This window comes from Monodon monoceros, unplaced genomic scaffold (genome assembly GCF_005190385.1).
Source record: "Monodon monoceros isolate NGI ecotype Baffin Bay Population unplaced genomic scaffold, NGI_Narwhal_1 Super_Scaffold_17, whole genome shotgun sequence".
Lineage (NCBI taxonomy): Eukaryota > Metazoa > Chordata > Mammalia > Artiodactyla > Monodontidae > Monodon > Monodon monoceros.
In genome coordinates, this window is record NW_021703773.1 from 17,561,182 (window position 1) to 17,582,458 (window position 21,277).

At 41.2% G+C, this 21,277-nt stretch overlaps 1 protein-coding gene across 5 annotated transcripts in view; it reads right to left on the reverse strand.

Annotated features, from left to right (window-relative positions):
• Positions 1-4,561: 4,561 nt before the first annotated feature.
• MTMR7 (myotubularin related protein 7) overlaps positions 4,562-21,277 on the reverse strand; it is a 93,051-nt gene continuing 76,335 nt past the window's right edge. For 3 of the 5 annotated variants that reach the window (XM_029226380.1, XM_029226381.1, XM_029226382.1), the window contains exons 6-12: positions 14,866-14,975; positions 13,659-13,784; positions 11,790-11,839; positions 9,516-9,716; positions 7,776-7,916; positions 6,308-6,434; positions 5,253-5,615 (exon numbers count right to left, since the gene is read on the reverse strand). In XM_029226380.1, coding sequence (XP_029082213.1) covers positions 5,253-5,615; positions 6,308-6,434; positions 7,776-7,916; positions 9,516-9,716; positions 11,790-11,839; positions 13,659-13,784; positions 14,866-14,975 — 1,118 coding nt within the window. Of the gene's footprint in view, positions 5,616-6,307; positions 6,535-7,775; positions 7,917-9,515; positions 9,717-11,789; positions 11,840-13,658; positions 13,785-14,865; positions 14,976-21,277 lie in introns of those variants that run through there. The other 2 variants (XM_029226379.1, XM_029226384.1) reach the window with 2 other exon arrangements.

Consider the following 21,277-nt stretch of genomic DNA (forward strand, 5'->3'; position numbering starts at 1 on the left):
GTTTTTCTTTGACTTAGCATAATGCCCTCAAGGCCCATTCACATTGTCGCAAAAGGCAGAATTTCCTCATTTTTTATGTCTGAATACTATTCCATGGTGTGTGTGCTTCTTTATTCATTCATCTGCTGGTGGACAGTTAGGTTGTTTCCATGTCTTGGCTATTTTAAATAATGCTGCTATGAACATGAAAGGGTACAGGTTACCTTTTCGAATTAGTGTTTTCATTTCCTTTGTATTCCCACAAGTAGAATTTCTGGATCATATGGTAGTCCTATTTTTAATTTTTTGAGGGTCCTCCGTACTGTTTTCCATAGAAGCTGTACCAGTTTATGATCCCATTAACACAAGTACACAAGAGTTCTCTTAAATTCACATTATCACCAGCATTTCGTATTGCTTGTCTTTTTGATGTTGGCCATCCTACCAGATGTGAGGTGATATCTCATTATGTTTTGGTTTTGATTTGCATTTCCCTAATGACCAGTGATGCTGAGCATCTTTCCATATACCTGTTGACCCTTTTATATATCTTCTTTGAGAAAAATGTCTACTCAAGTCTTTTACCCATTTTTTAATTGGATTTTTTTTTTTTTTTGCTGTAGAATTGTATGGGTTTTTTATATAGTTTGAATATTAACCCCTTGTCAGATATATGGTTTGCAAATATGTTTTTCCATTCCATATGTTGTCTTTTCACTTTGTCAATTATTCTTTGGCTGTGCAGAAGCTTTTTAGTGTGATGTAGTTCTACTTATTTATTTTGTTGCTTGTGCTTTAGATGTCATATCCAAAAATCACTGCCAGGACACATTCCAGTGAGCCTTTTTTCTGTTTTCTTCTAGGAGTTTCATGGTTTCAGGTTGTACATTTAGGTCTTAATCATTTTGAGTTCATTTTGGGGAGTGGTATAAGATAGTGGTCGTTTCATTCTTTTACATATGACTATCCAATTTTTGCAGCACCATTTATGGAAGAGACCATCTTTTCTCCACTGCGTATTCTTGGTTCCCTTGTCAAATATTAGTTGACCATGTATGCTTGGGTTCATTTCTGGGCTCATAATTTTGTTCCATTGATCTATTTGTTTTTATACCAGTACCATACTGTTTTGATTACTATAGCTTTATAGGATAGCTTGAAATCGGGAAGTGTGATGCCTCCCGCTTTGTTCTCCTTTCTCAGTATTGCTTTGGTTATTCCGTGTCTTTTGTGGTTCCATATAAATTTTAGGATTATTTTTACTACTTTAAAAAATGCCACTGGAATCTTGATGGGAATTGCACTGAATGTATAAATGGCTTTTGGTAGTACGATCACTTTAACAATATTCTTCCAATCCAAGAACACAGGATGCCTTTCCATTTATTTGTGTCTTTGATTTCTTTCATCAGTGTCTTGTAGTTTTCAGAGTAGAGATGTTTCACCTCCTTGGTTAGGTTTATTCCTATTTTATTGTTTTTGATGCTCTTGTAAATGGGATCATTTTATTTCTTTTTCAGATAATTTCATTGTTAGTATATAGAAATGCCATTGACTTTTTACGTTACTTTTGTATCCTACAACTTTACTGAATTTGTTAATTAGATCTAACAGATTTTTTTTTCGTGGAGCCTTTAGAATTTTCTATGTATAAAAACATGTCATCTACATACAGAGACAGTTTTACTTCTTCCTTTCCAATTCTGATACCTTTTGTTTCTTTTCCTTCTACTTTGGTCTACTTTGTTGAGTAGAAGTGGTCAGAGTGGGCACCCTTATCTTGTTCTTGAAATTAGTGGAAAAGCTTTCAGCCTTTCAACAGTGAGTATGATATTAGCTGTGGGCTTATCCCTTGTGGCCTTTATTATGTTGAAGTATATTCCTTGTATACCTAATTTGTTGAGAGTTTTTATCATGAATGAATGTTGAACTTTGTCAAATGCTTTTTCTGCATCTAATCAGATGATATTTTTTTCCTTCATTTGATTAATATGATTTATCACATTGATTTGTGTATGTTGAACCATCCTTGCATGCCAGGTATAAATCCCAGTTGATCATGGTGAATGATCCTTTTAATGTGCTGCTGATTTCAATTTGCTAGTATTTTATTGCAAATTTTTACATCTCTATTCATCAGGGATATTGGTCTGTAGTTTCCTTTTTTGGTAATGTTCTTTTCCAGCTTTGCTATCAGTGATGCTGGCCTCATAAAATGAGTTTTGGGACTGTTCCCTCCTCTTCAATTTTTTGGGAAAGATTGGCATTAATTTTTAAGATGTTTTGTGAAATTCGCCAGTTAAAGCCCTCTGGTCCTGGGCTTTTCCTCCGTGAGAGATTTTTGATTACTAATTCAATCTCTTTACTATAATTGGTCTATTCAGACTTTCTATTTTGTCCTGATTCACTCTTGATAGTATGTTTCTAAGAATTTTGCATTTCTTCTAGGGTGTCCAGTTTGTTGGCATATAGTTTTTCATGGTAGCCTCTTACAATTCTTTATTTCTGTGCTATCAGTTGTAATGTCTCCTTTTTCATTTACAATTTTGTTGATTTGGGTCCTTTCTTTTTTCCTTGGTTTACCTTTTCAAAGAACCAAGTCTTAGTTTGGTTCATCTTTTCTGTTGTTTTCATATTCTCTTATTTCTGCTCTAACCTTTGCTATTTCCTTCTGCTAACTTTAGGCTCAGCTCTTCTTTTTCTAGTTCCCTAAGGCGTAGAGTTAGGATGTTTATATGGGATCTTTCTTGCTTCTTAATGTAGGCATTTATTGCTGTGAACTTCCCTCTTAGAATTGCTTTCGATGCATCCCATAAGTTTTGTTTTGTTGTGTTTCCATTTTCATTCGTCTCAAGATACTCTTTATATCCCCTTTAATTTCTTCTTTGATCCATTGGTTGTTCACGAGAGTTTTCATTCCGTAGGTTTGTGACTTTTCCAGTTTTCCTCTTGTTATTGATTTCTAGTTTCATACCATTGTGGTCAGAGAAGATACCTGGTATGATTTCAGTCTTCTTGAATATACTGGCTTGTTCTGTGGCCTAACATGGTGTATCCTAGAAAATGTTCATGTCCACTTAAGAACGTGTATTCTGCCGTTGATGAACAGAATGTTCTGTATATGTCTGTTAGTACATTTGGTATATAGTGTGGTTCGAATTTGCTATTTCCTTATTGATTCTCTCCCTGGATGATCTACCCATTGTCTAGAGTGGGGTATTAAAGTCCCCAACTATTATTTTATTGCTTTTATTTCTCCTTTTAGCTCTGCTAGTTTTTGCTTTATGTACTTAGGTGATCTATTTTTGGGCAGGGCATCTGTTTGAGCACTGAGGGGGAGGCAACGGTCATTGGCTGAGATAGCCTGGTAGGACTGCTGGCTTGGTTCCCCTCACACCCAAGTGAGGCTGTAGGATGGGCTTCATGGTTGCTTGGATTCTGTGATGTTACTAGACAGCTGAGACTGGATACTATACTCAGCATTAGGTGGGGCTATGAAATTAGCTTCCCTGCCCTGGTGGTGCAGCAGGATGGGACACAAGGCCTGCACAGCTCATTGTTTGGGAACCTGAATCAGGCAGGAGTGTGCACTGAAGGTGCAGGCCACCAGTCTTGCTCTGCAGACGGAAAGTCACAGGCTGTGCTCTCTGTTCAACTGCCCCTGTAAACGGGGCTGTTGGATGGGTTATGCAGTTTCCCGTGTGTTCTGGTAAAGCTCCCTGGTCAGGCAGGCTGATGCATGTTTTCAGCAATAAGTGGGGCTACAGATGAGTTTCCCTGCTCAGGCACCGTGGGAGCAGCAGCTCGAAGGTCACTAACGCTGTTTGTTCGTGGTCTCAAGTCAACCTGTGCCCCAGGTTCCCTGGCCAAACAGGGCCACTGGCTTTGCTCTCAGGGCAGTCAGCTCTGCCCACCCGCTTCTCAGCTCAAGCGCTGCTGGGGTATGTAGCTTCCAGGTGTTCTCACCACCCCTCCCTATCGGGTGGGGCTCTCTGTCTCCTGCCGGGGGAGGACTGAGAAGGCCCATTTCAGGCAGCTCCCAAATCTTCCTGAACAGGCTTTCTGGTCAGTAGGGGCCAGGAGCCACAGTCTACAGCAGAGGCGCCATGGCTCAGCTCTTCTGCCTGGGCGTGGGCAGACTGGACTCCAGGGCCAGCAGCACGTCCCCTCAGGAGCCCAAGCTAGGCAAACCGGCGCCTTGTTGCATTCTCTGGTCAGACTGCACCACCGACCGACCGGACTCTGTTGATGAACGGGGCTGCTGGCTGAGACAGCTGTGTGGGCTCTGCAGGCAGAACGTCGATCAAACGATACTAACCAGTCACACGGTTCCTAAGGTAACAAATGACAGAACTTACTCCACGTGGTAAACAGACATGAAAACCAAATTCTCTAGTTCTTACGTGACATCTTCTCTCATTGAAATGGTGCCCTGTGACTTTATACAGTCAGTCGTACTTCAGGGATCAGGCTGGTGGTTGACCCACCCTGTCCTGGTGATGTGGCCTCTGGAGTAGTAATAAAAGGTTGTTATTAGAAAAGAAGTTAATATGATCCAAATTCATATTTAAGAACCAGAGAGTAAATGTTGTTTCTACTTTATTAGGTGGTACACTGGTGTTAGAGAAAAGTGTGTTGTAAGTCTTAGCGTTTTTTAAATAAGGAGCAATATGAAATTCCAGGAAAAGGCAACGAAATTATTATAACGATTTAAAATATATTACCTAAGAGAAAGTTAAAGTGAACAATAAACCTGAATGATAAGCTTAAGAGCAGTTACAGAGCTCATCAGTTACAGAAATATGTCTATTAGCCACAATGTGTTCCATTATTAGAAATACTGATAACAGAGTCAGGAAGGAAGGTAACAAAATATTTTAGGAAACAGAATATGCATCTGGAAGTGAAATAAGGGGAAAGACTGAAGTGATAAGTGTGAAGAGGTCAGGGCACTTTCTGACCAGCTGCAGGCTATCAAGGAAGATTTGCATTGATAACCTCAGGTGATGGTAGAGGTCATTGCTCTGTAGTGAATGGAACTTCTTCCACAGTCTAGAATGATTTTCAAAATGGGGAATCATTTTCCTTATACTTGTTTGATAAAAGAAATGGCTACTTCCTGTTCTTCAACACCTGAAGGAACTAAAAGTTGGGCTTTTCTCTTTTCACTGCTACATTTTATAATTCTCAAGGACCTGTATCATTTGTTGGGCTACTTTGTCGTTTGAAATTGCACTGTTAACGTGTTTCTGTGTGTCCCCCCACGGGGTCCTTCAGGCCGTGAGAAACACAGCCTCGTCCGAATCCCGGTCCTTGCCGCTGTCCTCACTCGGCACACACTCCCCGCCGCTGGGGGAGCGGCAGCTCAGATCCTCCACCCCAGACTCTTGGTCACTGTTGGCTGACAGATCTGGGTCTGAGCTTTTCAAATTGTCTTGGGTTAGAATCAAAGCAGAATCTTCATCGCCCTGTGAAGGGCTCCTGGATGGAAATGATTTCATATTCCCGCTGTAATCCTGGGGAGTGTTGGCTATGCTGTTGTCTGAGGTAGAAAACCCTGAGTGTCTGCTGGGTTCACTTTGCTTACTCTTCACTTGAGTGCGATTTAACTGGACTTTCTGAATCTTTTCCAGCCTCTAAAAAAGAAACAACAATTTCAGGGAACGATCATAAATCATGTATCTTTTTTGTATATGCATGCCTAAAGGTATTCATTACCTTCCAGCTGGGTATAATGTTAAGAACATGGGATTTAGACGGACTTGGGTTGAAAACTAGACTTCATGACTTTGGACAAAATAATTAGATTCTGTGAGGCTTGCTTTCTTCATCCCTAACGTAAGGATGGCACTGCCTTAGCAAAGGTTTTCTATAAAATGCAGAAAACGTAGCATAGGTAGAGCACCTGGCATCCTTCTTTCTGTATCTATCTGGTTTTACATAATGATTTTCATCCTGTGAACTCAAAATACATTTTTTTTAAATTAGGAGTGAGGTGTTCATTATCTAATTTTTAAAATTAAGATATAAGTAGCTCACCCTCTTAAAGTGTACAGTTCAATGGTTTTTTAGTATATTCACAAGGGTACACAACCATTCACTACCATCTAGTTCCCTGATATTTTCATCATCCCCGAAGCAAACCAAGGAAGCGAGCCAAGCCAGATGTCTGAAACGTATCAAGTGCCTATAGGTAAGTGCTCACCACCCACCAGCTAAAAATGTGAAATGGCTCTGTTGCTACATTTCACACATCCCAAGTCATGAGAGGCTTTCCCAGAGCAGTGATCATCACAAAATACGGTTAACAAGAGCAAGTGTGTCTTACTTCTTCTAGGGCCTCGAGTTCTTCCTCCAGCTGCTGGGTTTCCTCCTTCACAGCCATAAGGTAATCTGTGACCGACTGTCGGGGCTGCAGTCCCTTTTCAAAGCGGTTATACATTCCACTCCAAAATCTAGGGAGGACAGCAGCGCTTCATGAAACACCAGGTCGCAATCTGTATATCCACATCCTCGAGTCTTCTAAGGAATCTTTCAACCCACAGTCCCACCGTCCTAATAATAACCAAATGCAAAGCACAGGCTCAAAAAAGCCACTTTACTAAGGTGATAACTTCATGTTGATGTTTTCATTTTCTTGAATCAGTAGACTTCTTTCGGGGAGAATAAATTCATGAAGTCTACTTGTACAGATGGTACTGAATTAGTAGGCACATTACATATTTTTCTAAAACAGACTGAAGGTAGTACATGTTACCATTTTTCTTTTTTGGGCTTAAGAAAATGGCTCTTAGTTTGGAAGTCAACTTGAAAAATGAGTGTTTGTATTAACGTGCAGAATCTTTCAGCCACAAAGGGAGTCTTTTAAATTTGAGGGTTTTCGCTTGTTTTTATCACAACCACCAAAAATTTAGACTTACAATAAATCCTCCCTTTTTTATCCTACACAGTAAAGCATACTGGAATGCAAATGAGAATACACAGGTGCACTTTGCTTTACTGTGCTTTGTGGAGATGGCGTTTTTTTTACAAATTGGAGGTTTGTGGCAACCTTGTGCCAAGCAAGTCTATCAGCACAATTTCTCTAACAGCATTTGCTCATTTTGTGTCTCTGTGTCACATCTGGGTAATTCTCAGAATATTTCAAGACTTTTCAGTATTATTTTCTTTGCTATGGTGATCAGTGATCTTTGATGTTACTACTACTACTCACTGAAGGCTCAGAGATGATGGTTAGCATTTTTAGCAATAAAGTGTTTTTAAATTAAGGTATATAACATGGTTACATTGTTTTTTAGACGTAATGCTGTTGCACACTTAATAGACTACTGTATAGTGTAAACATAACTTTTATATGCACTGGGAAACTAAAAAATTGATGTGACTCGTTATTGTGGTATTCACTCTCTCGCAGTGGTCGGGAACCAAAGCCACAGTATTTCTGAAGGTAAGCTGTGTCATGATCACTACCTAAACCTGTGATTCCACATTTAACTTCTAAAGTCCTCTCTCCCTCCCTCCCTCCCTCCTTCACTTTTAAACAAACTGGAACTTACATTTTTAGGATATCATTACTACAAAACATGGAATTCTAAAGAGAATTCCACATTTAGGGGGGAAAAGAGAGAGAGAGGAGACATTGGCAAAAATGCCAGATGAGATATTTAAGCATCTTCCTGCAGTGTGTTTGCATCCAAAAAAGCCTTGAAGCTCATACACTTCAACTTCCAAATGGTAAAAAATGCCAGAATCCAAGTTCATAGCCATACTTGTTAAAGTCCTAGAGGTTTACATACTTGTACATGAAGTTGCATGGTGTCATGGGGAGATGGAGGGTTCCCTGGGTCTGACTGGGATCATCTCTAAATAGAGGGTTCAGGTAGTCACCCCGATTCTTCCACAGGTGAGCCCATAAAGAGTATGTTCTTTCTTGAATTCTGTTAAAAAGAAAATAAGCCTTGAATATAGCTTATCTTCATTCTTACAAATAGTAGACATGTAATATTAAAGCTGGAAAGGGATCAAAAACTGTTATCTGAACATCAGGTGTCCCTGTTCTCTAGCAGGGAAATTTGCAACCTGTGTCTTCATGGTACAGCAGGAGAGCTCTGTAACAGTCTCGACTGCTCTGCTGTCCGTACTGGCCTCAGCAAGATGCTTGATCCCTCTGAGTGTAAAATAAAACCACAAGAATTTTCCCCCAAATAGTCTTTGGATTTTTATTATTTGCCAGGTACTATTTAAATGCTTCACATATTTTCTCTCATTTAATCCTCACTGAATTCCTATGACATTTGTCCCTTTTGCTAATCTGGCCCAACAAATCACAAAACTACCCAGGAAAACAGGTGAGCTTAAAGGATGTACTCGGCTACTTTTAAATCATTACGATTTATTGGAATTAAAGTTCCTTGGAGAAAACATCAACTAGTACCTACTGGAAAAAGTCATTTTCTTTCCATTCAGGCTCTATAAACTAGTAGAGTCTTTTATTTGAACTGATCATTTCCAAAATTAAATCCGATATTATATATACCACACTTAAAGTCATTTTATTTTATAAAAATTTCAAAAACGTTCTTTGATTTGCAGCTCTTAAGTCACTTTGTGTTACGTTTTTGACTTTATAAAACGTCCACATTTCATCTACTTTTTCCCTCTCAATAAAAGCAATCCAGTTTTAATCTGAATAAGACAGTGACCTGAGTTTCTAATTTACTTTCCCAGTTATACAGTAGTCCACCTTTATCCATGGGATATATGTTCCAAGACCCCCAGTGGATGCCTGAAACTGTGGACAGTACTGAACCCTGTGTATACTGTGTTTTCCTATACATACACACCTATGATACAGTTTCATTTATAAATTAGGCATAATAAGAATATCCAAAATGCCAGCATCACTACTCTTGAACTTTGGGGCCATTAAGTAAAATAGGGGTTACTTGAACACAAGCACTGTGTTAACCTCGACAGTCAATCAGATAACCGAGACAGCTACTAAGTAACAGGCGGTCCCAGGCAGGATGGAGAGGGGCAGCACAAGATTTCGTTGTGCTACTCAGAATGGCTCACAATTTAAAACTTATGAATCGGTTTTTTTCTGGAATTTTCCATTTAATATTTTCGGACCACAGTTGACCTTGGATAACTGAAATTATGGAAATCGAAACCATGGATAAGGGGGACTACTGTACTTGCAATTCTTATGACAGTATATCGGCCAAAGATGTCTAACTCTTTCCTTTTAAATGCAAAAATTGCTTTCTCTGACTCCAAGAAGCTTCCTTTCCATTATCAGTACGTGAAGTCTACCTACCTGTCTGTGGACGCTAGGCAGGAACTGGGCAAAATGGACTTGTACCTATCTTTGTCAGCTGATGGCATTAAACTGTTAAAGTGACGTCAGGAAAAAGAAAATAACTTTACTCTGTCAGTATAGATGTGTGGGTAAAACAGTCTTCAAAACTGTGGAAGGCCATTGAAATTCTCAGTCACAAACTCTTTCGATAAAAATTAAACACTGAAACACTTACTTGAGTTCTTGTCTCTCCTTCTGGCTGTTACATAGGAAGTTTCCAAACTGGCAGGAATAGATGTGGTGTTGAATATGAATCAAAAACCTCTCATTAAACTCAAAGGCACAGGGAAATTGTTCCATTAACTGCCAGACGCACTCAATGAACTGGTCAATAACTGGAGAGATTTCTTTGGGATCACCATCTAGGTTGCCATATCTGTAAAACAAAGTATGAGAGACGTTACGGCAGGGTTTTTTGGGGTTTCTTTTTTTGTTTGTTTTTTTTAACTCGAAAGCTATAAATGCAAAAACAATCATAGAAGCAACCCTAGTTCCTAAACATCTTATCTTATAAACCTGGAATGCAGAAAGAAGTGGATTTAACTTCTTAAATTCTAATGTCAAAAGAAACTTTGTAGTGAAGGTCTGGGCAGAGAAGGGACATGTTGACGTTATAATTACAAAAGAAAAGTGTTAGTGCATTCAAGGAGTCTTTCCATGGAGAGAGCAACCTTTCATTCAAACGTGCGAAGTACATCAGAACTTCTGAAATAAATCTTCCACTTTAATTAGTGACGGGGGAAAATGGGAAGAAATGCCTAAGCAACTTCAGAGTTTTTCGTTTTTGCATGGTTTTGTTGGGAAGAAAAGAGGAAGAGAGACAGCTTTAAAAAAAACTGGTTCCCCAAGTTTCTAGGGATATTTCCATTTCTAGACCAGTGTTAAAGCTTGTCAATTTATTTCCACGTGACCAGATTCCCATATACCTTTATATCTCTCGTATCACTGTTCTCAAGAGTACATCAGGAATCTCCTCCCTCATGTTTGTACTGATTTTTAAACGAAGACTGCCTCGTCCTTTACACTACTGTGTGAATTTCAGAAAGAATCCAAAAGGACGATTTGGGTGCCATCAAATACAGAATAACAATATAGAACCTCATCTTCTCAGACATGGATAATCAGTTTGAGGAATAGGAATGAGCAAGGATCGGTTTAGTAGTTTTTTCCAGGGTGGAAACATTAGAAACTGCCTGGAAACGTCTCAAAAGGTTTAGTCCCACTCACCTTTGGTCGCTTTAAAAAGGGGTTGCCCAATATGTTCTTTCCTCACAAGACACATTAGCCATTTCTATATTCTTTCTGCCACAGATCCTCTACCTCAGAGATCCTAAGTGCCTATCAGACAGTCGGTGGAACCCCCAAAATTGAAAATAACAATTGATCGTAAGGTTACTTAATTGTTTGAGGGCTTTAATTTTCTCATTTGTAAAATCGAATCACTGTGCTTTCCGGGAAAGACAATTAATTATAAAAATAGAATTCCAGAAAACCACATAATAAATGCTCAACTAATGCTAAATGCAAAAACTTACAAAAATAAATATGGGCAGCTCCATAAATTGAGAATTTATTTTAGGAAAACATTCAAACAATCAAAAATGTATATCAAAATCTCTAAATTATTATCAGCATGCTGCCTAAATTTAAATTTTACCTCTAAAAGACGAGACCATACCAGCTACAACAAGTAACACTCAGGGATCAGAGACACCAGAACACCCGTCAGACATTACCATCCACACTAACCAAATGAGGCCAGTAGCTTCTGTTTACTGAAAGCCCAGTAGATGGGCTAGTAGGCAAGGAGCTGGGCTATTCACATATACGGTTTTAAAAGCCTTGCTATAACCCCGTGGATTAGGGAGGGTCTCCCCTTTAAACAGACGGGAGGCGAATGCTCAGAGCGGACAGATGCCCAAGGCCACACAGTAAATGCCACAGCCTGGATTTGAGGCTGGATCTGTTGGGCTCAAAGCCTGGGCCGCTGTCCTACATTAGCTCTCCAGAGACGCCTGGGACACAAATGCCGCAGGATGAGCCCAATTTAACTCCCCTTGTGGAAGATCAAAGAGAAACGGTTCCACAGGCATTTCACAACGTGCGGCTTAAAATGAATGTTTGCACTTCAAAAATGGAATAATTTAGTAAATCAAATGTGTGTGGAAGGAAGGGAGAGTCCATCCTTTCTAGGTCGATTAATGAACAAGCTTCTGTCTCTTCTGGAAGAACTTAATATTAGTTCTGCTCAGTAAATACCAACCGTTCTCGAGTTAGAACTTCTTTATCTGTGATACACATATTTAACAAAATTTTAACTTCCTGAATAAGGTACACAAGGAAACTCTGAAAACAAGGCTATTTTCCCCCACTCAATTGAGAACTTCAGAAACAGATTATCTTTTTTATCCTAAACATTCACTACAACAGATTTTAAAATATTTCTTACCTGTGATTAAACTTATGACCAAAGGAAATCCAGTCCTTTTCAATTAATACCTATACAAGATAGAATATAAATATCATGGAGAGAAGCAAATGAAGGAAAACAAGAGACCAGCACGAATAATTCTGAAGGATTCTGAATTCAGAGGTTCTTGGAGCAGAAGTCACTCTCCTCCATAACCTGCACATGAACAAACACTCACTGTCCACCCCTATAGAGATGCATGTCAGAGGGCAAAGTTGAAAGCCTTCCATAGGAAAAATAAACGAGAGCGGACATAGGAAGATGTAATGCCACCACCCACAGAGTGCTTTCAGTGAGCACTGTTCATATTGCTTCATGTATGATCTCATTTCATCGTGGGGTAGGTATTATCACTCTCATTTTAGAGAGGGGGAAACTGAAAGAGAGGTTAAATACTCACCGAAGATCACGCTACTGGCAAGTGGATGCCACCTCGTAACCGAGCTCCAGAAACCACCACAGCCCATCTAGCCCAACTCTCAACCAACAGGCAATGCTGCTTGTCAATATAATAGCCAATATTAACCGTTTTACAAGAAACAATTCGGGATGTTTTCCAGTGATCTTCAGTATACTTTAGAAGAATTCTAGAATGATGAGGGTCTGGAACATATTAGAAGTTTCAGCCCTGCTTTGGAGTTAGGAGTAACATGAGTTTATACTCTCAAATTGTCTGGATTAAAAAAACAAAAAACTTTTTAATCAAATACTGTAGGATAGTACCATCAATATCACCAATGCTCTAAAACAGCCAGAGCTTTTCCCTTAAAAAAAGTAAGGATTGGTTGAAGTTTGGCCTTGACAAGCTGCCCGGTGATGTGTGACTCAGCCTCCCCACTCTCCAGACATAAATGAAGGACTCCAGCCCCTAACCTCAGTCCAGGGGAGGGGTCTGAAGCAGGAATGTCACCCTGAAGTCTCAGTGCTGTCACAGGTGATAGGAAGTTGTCTGACGCATTCAAAACAAAAGGAAAGAAAAAGCCCAAGAGCGGAAACCTGCCACTTCTCTCTTGTCCCCAGAGTGTCAGCTGATAATACTCGATAAAGGATCCCAAGCATGGATTCAGGATCCTCTGAAGCACTTTCTACCAAATCATGGTTCAAGAGGCAGGAACCAGGTAACCTCCCAGCCGCTAGGAAGTCCCTGCAGTCACTTTAAGATTTTGGTTCTGGCTTAGCCAAAGCTTCACCCTTCCAGGCAACTAACACAGATATTCTGCAGTTGGAAGCAACATGTCAAGTTCTGATGCACATCTAAAAGGTGCAAAGTCTAGGAGAGGATGTACCCATAATTTCAGCAAAGAATGCAAAAACACTGTCAAGTTTTCAGTATTCTCTGGATATCCAGAGTTGTGAAGGACAATTTAAAATATAAAAGCAGTAAGTGAAAACACTTTTTCCTATAGAAAGGTTTTTCTCCAAATATTTTTTCTGCAAAGTGTTTTCTGTTTTATAGTCATGTTACCTCAAACTTGAAAATATATATCAAACTTGAAATATATATATCAATATATATATAAATCAAATATATAAACTAGAAATATATATATCAAACTTGAAATACAAATGAGGTATAAAACTATTTTACAAACTGCTAAGTAGATATTTTATATTTGCCCCCAAATTCACCTTTAATAGCATTGATTTGAATTGTTTCCAAAATCCCAGAAATTCACCTTCTTATTCCAAGCCTATTTCCCTTTCCCCCTTTAATTAATCATGCTGATCTACTAAGAGAAAAATAATGTTGAGGAGGAGGGGGGAAAAGTTGCCAATAGTTGTCAGAAGAGAGGTCCATTCTGTCCAGGCACTGCGTGCATGGCACAGTGGCCAAGCGGCCACACTCACCATGAAGCCCTTCAGAGTCCGGTAGTGAGGGTCCAGCAGGAGGCTGGCCACCGAGCACACCTGAGCAGTCCTGTCCCAGCCATCGGAACAATGAACAAGCACACTTGCCCCTTCCTCTGAAACTGCCTGAAAAACAGGATGGGCAAAGGATGGCTATCAACAGGAAACATCATCAGAATTAGCTTTGGCTTTGTACTCGCAGAAAGAATCAAAAAAAGATTTACAGGCAAAAACTCAATACCAAAACCTGTTCCTTCATTTATTGAGTGTTCACGCCCCCCTGTAGTTAGGGCGGAGCCAAGGAGAGGTTTGGTGCCGGTAACTGAAGCGTCACTTCCCTTCCCTTATATCCCGGAGCCATGAGCCCGGCTTCTGTACCATATACAAGCAGGCTTCCTGTGTGAACGTCTCCTAGCCCACCTTCAACCCGCTTCCTCCCTGCCGGGTTTCCACCTTAAGCCTTTCCAAATGAAATTCTGGAGCTGCTGCTGGCTGCAATCATTTTCAAAACGGAAAAGACAAAAATTATAAATTATAAAACTATGAAATTAGAGATAAAAGGAAAAGAGACAAGTGAAAGTGCCCAGCACTGAATAAATATTTGTTAAATAAATGAATTATCTAATAAAGGGGAGCATACCATGTCATCAGAAAAGATATGGTTGTCTTTAGGTATAAATCTGAGGGGAATTTACTTTTTTAAAAAAACGCACTGAACAACAAAATAGACAATGCATTCAAAAGCAACTTATGTGAAAGTTGCAGCAAAATCTTCCTCTGGCAGAACAGAATCTACCTGCCAGGTTCAGGAACGTGACTTGCTTCTGCCATCACTGAAAAGGGGGAGCTGTTTGCTAAGATGGAAGCTTCAGGCCTCGGTCACTCAGGTGACTCACATTTGGATGTACCCTCCTATAGAAAATTCTTTCCTCCACCCAGGACCAAGCCTAACTGAAGAGAGACCATTCTGAAAGTATTTTACCACTTGATCGCCTTGATGATACACTGGCAACTGAACACCATCCTCTCTTTCACAAAATCCCATCTTCAGAGGGCAAACTTCATGGAGGTCTGCAAAGCCAGCTCCCCATTTGGTATCACCCAGTTTAGTACAGAGGAGCTCACGCGAGGCAACAAGATCTCCATGCTGAAGTCAGAGTACACTGGCTGCTCTGCCCCATAATTTCCATTCTCTGCATTCGCATACCTTTGCAATGAAGATTCCTGCATCCATGATGGCCTTAATATGCCTCAACCAGCCAGAGTTCTCCAGTCCCCAAAGAAAATCACTCATGGAGGGAGATTTAAGTTCACACACTGCAAGATAAATCGTGTTACAGAAACAAAATACAGAAAATCTCTCATTTTACATGTGATCATATTTGCAGGCAGTTCGTTAATGATTCCTTCACTGTAGTATTTTCTGGAAGACTTGAGTCAAGATAGACACCCAAGCTTACTCATTCTACTGAACAGTTCCAAGTAAGGCTTTTCTACCTTCTTTGGTCACAGGGGACACTGCATCTGTTTAGGAGTATTATATTAGTAAAGTTTAAACCCCAATAAATGAAAATCATTGAATGTTACCATAGTAAAAATAAGATTTATTTATTCTTCCAGCAAAGACATTCAAAATGTGCCACCAAGAAGCACTTGAGTAAGAGTGCCCTGGAGGAAAAGACTCCTATAACGAACTCCAGCACTTTCCCAACTAGAACTCCATCATCCGAGCACTGCAGTTGCGGACTGCTGTAAAAATACAAAACAGAGCTGTCCTAGAAGTCTTAAATGGAAATGATCGAACTCCTGCTACCAACAATCCTACCCAAAGGGAGCAAAGCGTGTGAACTTAAACATGAGGCCCTGCACTTCCGAATGCTTCTAGAGCATCAGGTTAGGGGCTTTCCCTTTGGTTGAAAATGAAGATAATCCAGGATTTCAATGATACCTATATTTTACAAAACTAAGGCAGGTGTGTAAACACTTCTATAATATTATCACAAACAATTTCATCTCGAGAGCTTATCTTTTAGTTAAGCATGAAAAAACTTTAGGGCTCAGCGTTCTGACTACATATCACAAATATGACATTCCAAAGTTCATGGGGTTCGTCCCTTTTGAGGAATCTTATAAATTAATCAATGAAAATTAAATAATGTTCCATAGATTTTCTTTGTTTAAAGTGTTAGTTTGGGCCTTGATTTGTTCACGTTTAAAACAGGGAAGGTGTACTAAATTATATCTAAGTGCCCTTCCAACTCTAGACTCCCAGATTCAACTTTAAGTCTATGAAAGCATTGAGCATTTGCAATACATAAAAACAGTTGACAATGTTTAATTTATCAGATGCCCTCCCCTCAAATATGCCAGATAACAGAGGGTTCGGTCGTATTTCCCGCAACGTAAGAGCCACACAAAAAAAGCACAAGTAGTTAAATTCTGAGTCACAGACGGCAGCAGTGAGGAAGAAAATAACACCGAGATTCCCAGCTTTTAAGGCCCTTCTTAAGAAAAAGCCATATTGTGAATATGTTCAGGCAAGAGTCCAAACTCTTCCATCCAAAAGCTTGCCCTGAGCTGGAAGCCCAGCTGGAGAACTGAGTTCTCTCCAGCATTGCCCTGGTTCAGGACACTGTCCCTTTGAGGTCACAGTGCTGCTGGCTCCCCACCAGCAGCAATTTAGATTGTTCCAGGAAGATTAACCTGATTTGCAGTCTTGAAACGTTTTTGCACGTGTGCCCCTCCACTGATTTTTAAAACTATGTACCCATAGCACAGGGAGATCAGCTCGGTGCTGGATAGGGAGGGTGGGAGGGAGGGAGACGCAAGAGGGAAGAGATATGGGAAAATATGTATATGTATAACTGATTCACTTTGTTATAAAGCAGAAACTAACACACCATTGTAAAGCAATTATACTCCAATAAAGATGTAAAAAAAAAACAAAAAAACTTTATGAACACTGAAAAACAAAAAAAACTATGTACCCTTCTCAGGCACCCTGGAATAACGCACCATAATAAGGCTGAAGGTGGGTTCGCCGTCTGTAAGGTGGTAAAAGGACAGTTCGTTACGGGAGGTGGGAAAGGACGGCTGGTTCACACCTGGACGGAGGAGCATCTCTAAGGCAGGTGAGGCAGTTTTAGGAAGGAGCACTTGCAGAAGTCAGTGCCATAAAGCCATCCAGCCAGGGCGCCCCTGGGAAACTCTTCCCATGACCTCGGGGTGTATGTACTCTGTGAAGACAGACGCTGAATCTGCTGCAACTGAAAAATGCCAGCCGTGGTGAGAAACTGGGCCGGGCGTGGCTCTGTCCTCAGGGAGGCGGACGGGGATGGGCTGGCCGCAGTGCTGCCCAGGCCCTCCATGCAGCGCACATGATGCAATCCCCGCACCCTCTGTGCTGCGGCCTCTCCTGCGGGCACCTGCTGTTTGGTCTTTCTGTCCAACCCCGGCCGTGACCCAGACCGTTCAACTTAATCCTAAAATACACACATTCCACCACGTAGAGTCTCTGGACCCACTGAGTCCTTTCAATCTTCCGCTAATACTGACTTGCAAACAGTTTTTTGTGGGTTTTTTTTTTCCCCCACTGAACTAGCCCAAATTTCTGGTGGTCATGATCGGGCTCAGGGCTAGCTGGCATCCTCCTTCATTTCAAAAAGTCCAGGGAGCTACAGGGATATCTTGGCATCCAAGCTCAGAAGCTCAGTCCAAGGACAAATGATCCCTTTTGCCTTCTCTTCTCACCCGGTGTGGAAATGACAGCAAGTTTAAAAATACAGACGCCAGGCTCTCCAGCAAACTGGGAGGTAGCCTGTGCCAGTGGCAAGAGGGGACCGGCCAGCTCACAGGACAAGGCCCTAAAAGGTGCTGTGGAGAGGATGCCCAGGCCACCCTCTTCGCTGGCTCACAGCCCAGGGGACCAGCTGCCGCATCTCTCCCAGGTCAGCTCCCTTCCTTCCACATGGAGGATGGCTCCCTGTTTAACACATCTGCTTTCAGGAACATTAAAACTGGGTACATTCAATAAAATAGCCTCCCGAGGTTTCACGCAAGGTAACGGCTGAGTGTTTCCCCTCACGTGCTGAGTGGCCACTGTTAAGAGCAATCAGCCCACAGGTGATTAATACACATGGACAGATGGGGGTACACTTGAGACTCCAAGAATTAGCACCTGGATTTTTAAATATAAAACTGGTGGGTTTGTTTGGATAAACTCAGGATAAGGCAGAAATACTGATCGGTTCACCCTTGTTGCCAAAGCTGAACCAATATTTACAAACCATTTTGCTGAACAAAGTTCATTTCAGCTGACCTCAGAGGCGTCAGCCACAGATCACAGAGAACCAGACTTATTATACTAACCTGGAGTTTAATGCCTGGGTCTAGTGACATTTGTTTTACATAACAGGGCAACTATATCCCACAAACATATAAAAACAACACTTAAAAAAAGATCGATAATTACGGCACCTGAGGAAATAGGAAATTTATTTGGAAGAAAATTAACCTCCCATGATCCTCCTTAGCTATTTCCTATACCAAGCTCATTTCTTCCTACACAGTGACTGGATGGGGATCAGTGAGGGTGCAAAGTCTCCATCTGAACCCTGTGGGATTGGTCTTTCTTGTGTCTAAGATCTAAGGTTGGAAGGTACATGGCCCTCCCTTACTTGCCAGCCAGACACATACCTGAGCTCTCCTCATGTTTGATTTGTCTCCTTCCCATCTTGGAGTCAAAAACCCAAGCCCAGTGAAACGGCCTTCAAAGAACTAGCAAAATGATGGTAATCTCCCTCAACTGAACATCCCAGCAGGCGATACCATTCAAAAAGGACTTAATTATGGCCTGTACAACAGAAGTGTTTGGTAAAGCCTGCCCTGTAGTCTCCCTTTTTTACTTAGAGCCCACCCTGGTGACAGAATAAACTCTGCAGTGAAGTGTACTCAGTCTATTAATGTCAGTGCCGCTCTCCTCCCCCCTACCCCTGCCAACTGACATGGACCCTCTTTATAGAGGCCTTTACATTAATTGGAGAGATCTGTATATTAGCTTCTCTGTATATTACTGGACACCAATAAGATTCCAGCTTTGTTTGTGATGCTATTTTCTGGAATCTCCACACAATTAACAATGCCATGAAAGCCATTTTTGAATAGCCTTGTCGTCCTCTAAAGAATTCGATGCTAATATCAAATGGTAAGTTGCGATCCAGCCTAAATTCTGTACACCTGTGCTAGCACTGCTTGCATTAGCAGCATACGTAACTATATGCAAACACACATGGGCGTGAGTATGTGTCTGTGTCGAGCTACTAATAAACATGTATGTGTGTGTAAATGCATGTATACACACACACATTCCAGTAATACTGATTACCATTGACCTAAAGAAAATCAAGCAGCTGGTTCAGAAAAGAATGCCGTATTAGCATTTATTAGCTTTGCATATGAGTTTTGTGTCTAAAGACACAATTTGCCACAAATAAATTTTAAAATACACATGCCCATTTATGTTACATTTACCATATATAAGGCTTGGGAGTTGGTCATTTTCTCTCAGTGAACAGGAACTCAACCAAAGACAGGGCTTAAGGAATGAGCAAGTCTAAATAGGAAACGTAAGGCAGATGAAAATAGAAAAGTCTAGTCTGCGAGAAGGAAGGGGTGCTGAGAGCCTGTGACGTCGGGGTGGATGTAAGATATTAGTGGCAAATGCTGGAGAGAAGGCCGAGAATCATGTGCGATTAAGATGTTGGCAGCAAATAACAGAAGCGGTGAAATAAGCAGTACACGTGGCTGGGGACGTAACTGGTGGAAAAGCATTCCACGCTCATCACACCGGCTGAGCAAAGCTGCAGGACCAATGCACCCATCGAATCTGAGGCCACACTGTCACTGGCAAGCAGATACTGAATTGCCCCATCCCACCTGCAGCCTTATGGGAAAACTGCTCACCCTGTGGCTAATATGAGTCATGTGTATCTTTAGTTTTATGGGAGACACGTTCTTCTATAAGTGCTCCTTTTGTAAATGTCCTAGTTATGCAAAAACTAGCTGTCATGATTAATAAAATGAAAACAACAATTCTGAGGGTGAAATTTTTTGACCTTTGAATTGTCCCAAGGAACATCAAGATACAGCACAATTAGAATAAAAAACAGCCATTCTTCTCCCATTAAATCTTTCTTTTCTCTTGTCCTCTCCTTTGCTAAAATCACCCAGAGATGAGGTCTTTGGCTTTGACATCCAATTAAACCATTCAACCATCTGATCTACCCAAGGACAGCCCTCAGGAAGATCACTTATGAGAAAGCATCGTCTTCTCTTCCCACCAGGATTTTCTGCCCTACATCAAGATCAGTAACGTCACTTTGTATTAATAAATAAAGCCTTTTTCTATGCAATGCCCAGCGTATAGAAAACTCTCAAGAACTGTCTGATGTACAGATGACTGTCTAAAATAACTATGTAGCTCCCAGTGACCTCCTCTACATCCATTATCTACCATGCAGCATATTTTACTCCCAATTTTCAGATTAGCCAGTGTGGCTTAAAGAGTTTACTAAGGCGGGCTTCCCTGGTGGCGCAGTGGTTGGGAGTCCGCCTAATGATGCAGGGGACAGGGGTTCGTGCCCCGGTCCGGGAAGATCTCACATGCCGCGGGGCGGCTGGGCCCGTGAGCCATGGCCGCTGAGCCTTTGCGTCCGGAGCCTGTGCTCCGCAACGGGAGAGGCCACAACAGTGAGAGGCCCGCGAACCAAAAAAAAAAAAAAGAGTTTACTAAGTCATCCATGGTTACTCGGCCAGCAAATAACTGAGCTGGAGTCCTGGCCACAACACATACGCCCCAAAGCTCACGCTCTTTCCTCTCTGCCTCAGTGCTTAGAGCATTAGATCTCAGTCTAGATCGGGCGACACCAGCCAGCCACATTTTACATCCTCTTACAACAAAGAGAGAGCCAGGTACACACTCTTGATGCATTTCTTTCTTCCAAGTGACCATGAATTGATAACTAGTGGAGCCTGACAGAGACCTGTTGCTCTAGTAGAACACTTATTTAAAAATCTTACCGCTAGGTGGAGCTATCCAGTCCACTTTAATGGGAAAGTAGGTTTTCTGTGTGGAAACCCATGCCATGTGCTAAATTTTGAGGTACAGTGACCAGATTTTCAGCCAGGTCTTATTGGCTGTCTCGTCTAATAGGTTAGTAATCTCAGGAAATTAATAATGGGGAAAGTCAGAAGATCGAGAACTGAAAAAAGATCAACCTTTATAGCTTTTCATTAGCTCATAGCTGGTAGAACCTCATAGCATAAACTTGTAGGCCATGTTACAGGAAATACTCACTTTGAAATTAAAAACTTAAATGTGACTATAAAGGGTTGAACTCTTCCATTTCTTCCAGGCTTACTTAGCCATCGCCACATAAAGTAATGAGGTGAGGAAGAAAGAATCAAATAAAAAGGACACTGGGACTGAGAGTTACAACCTTACCTCTGAGCAGAGAAAAATACTTCGTGGGAACCTCGGAGCCAGGTGTGTTAGGGACTGTCCCCTTCTAGACCTTGGTGCACCCGAGAGCACCGGGCAGGGACGCCAGAGCAGGGAGTCG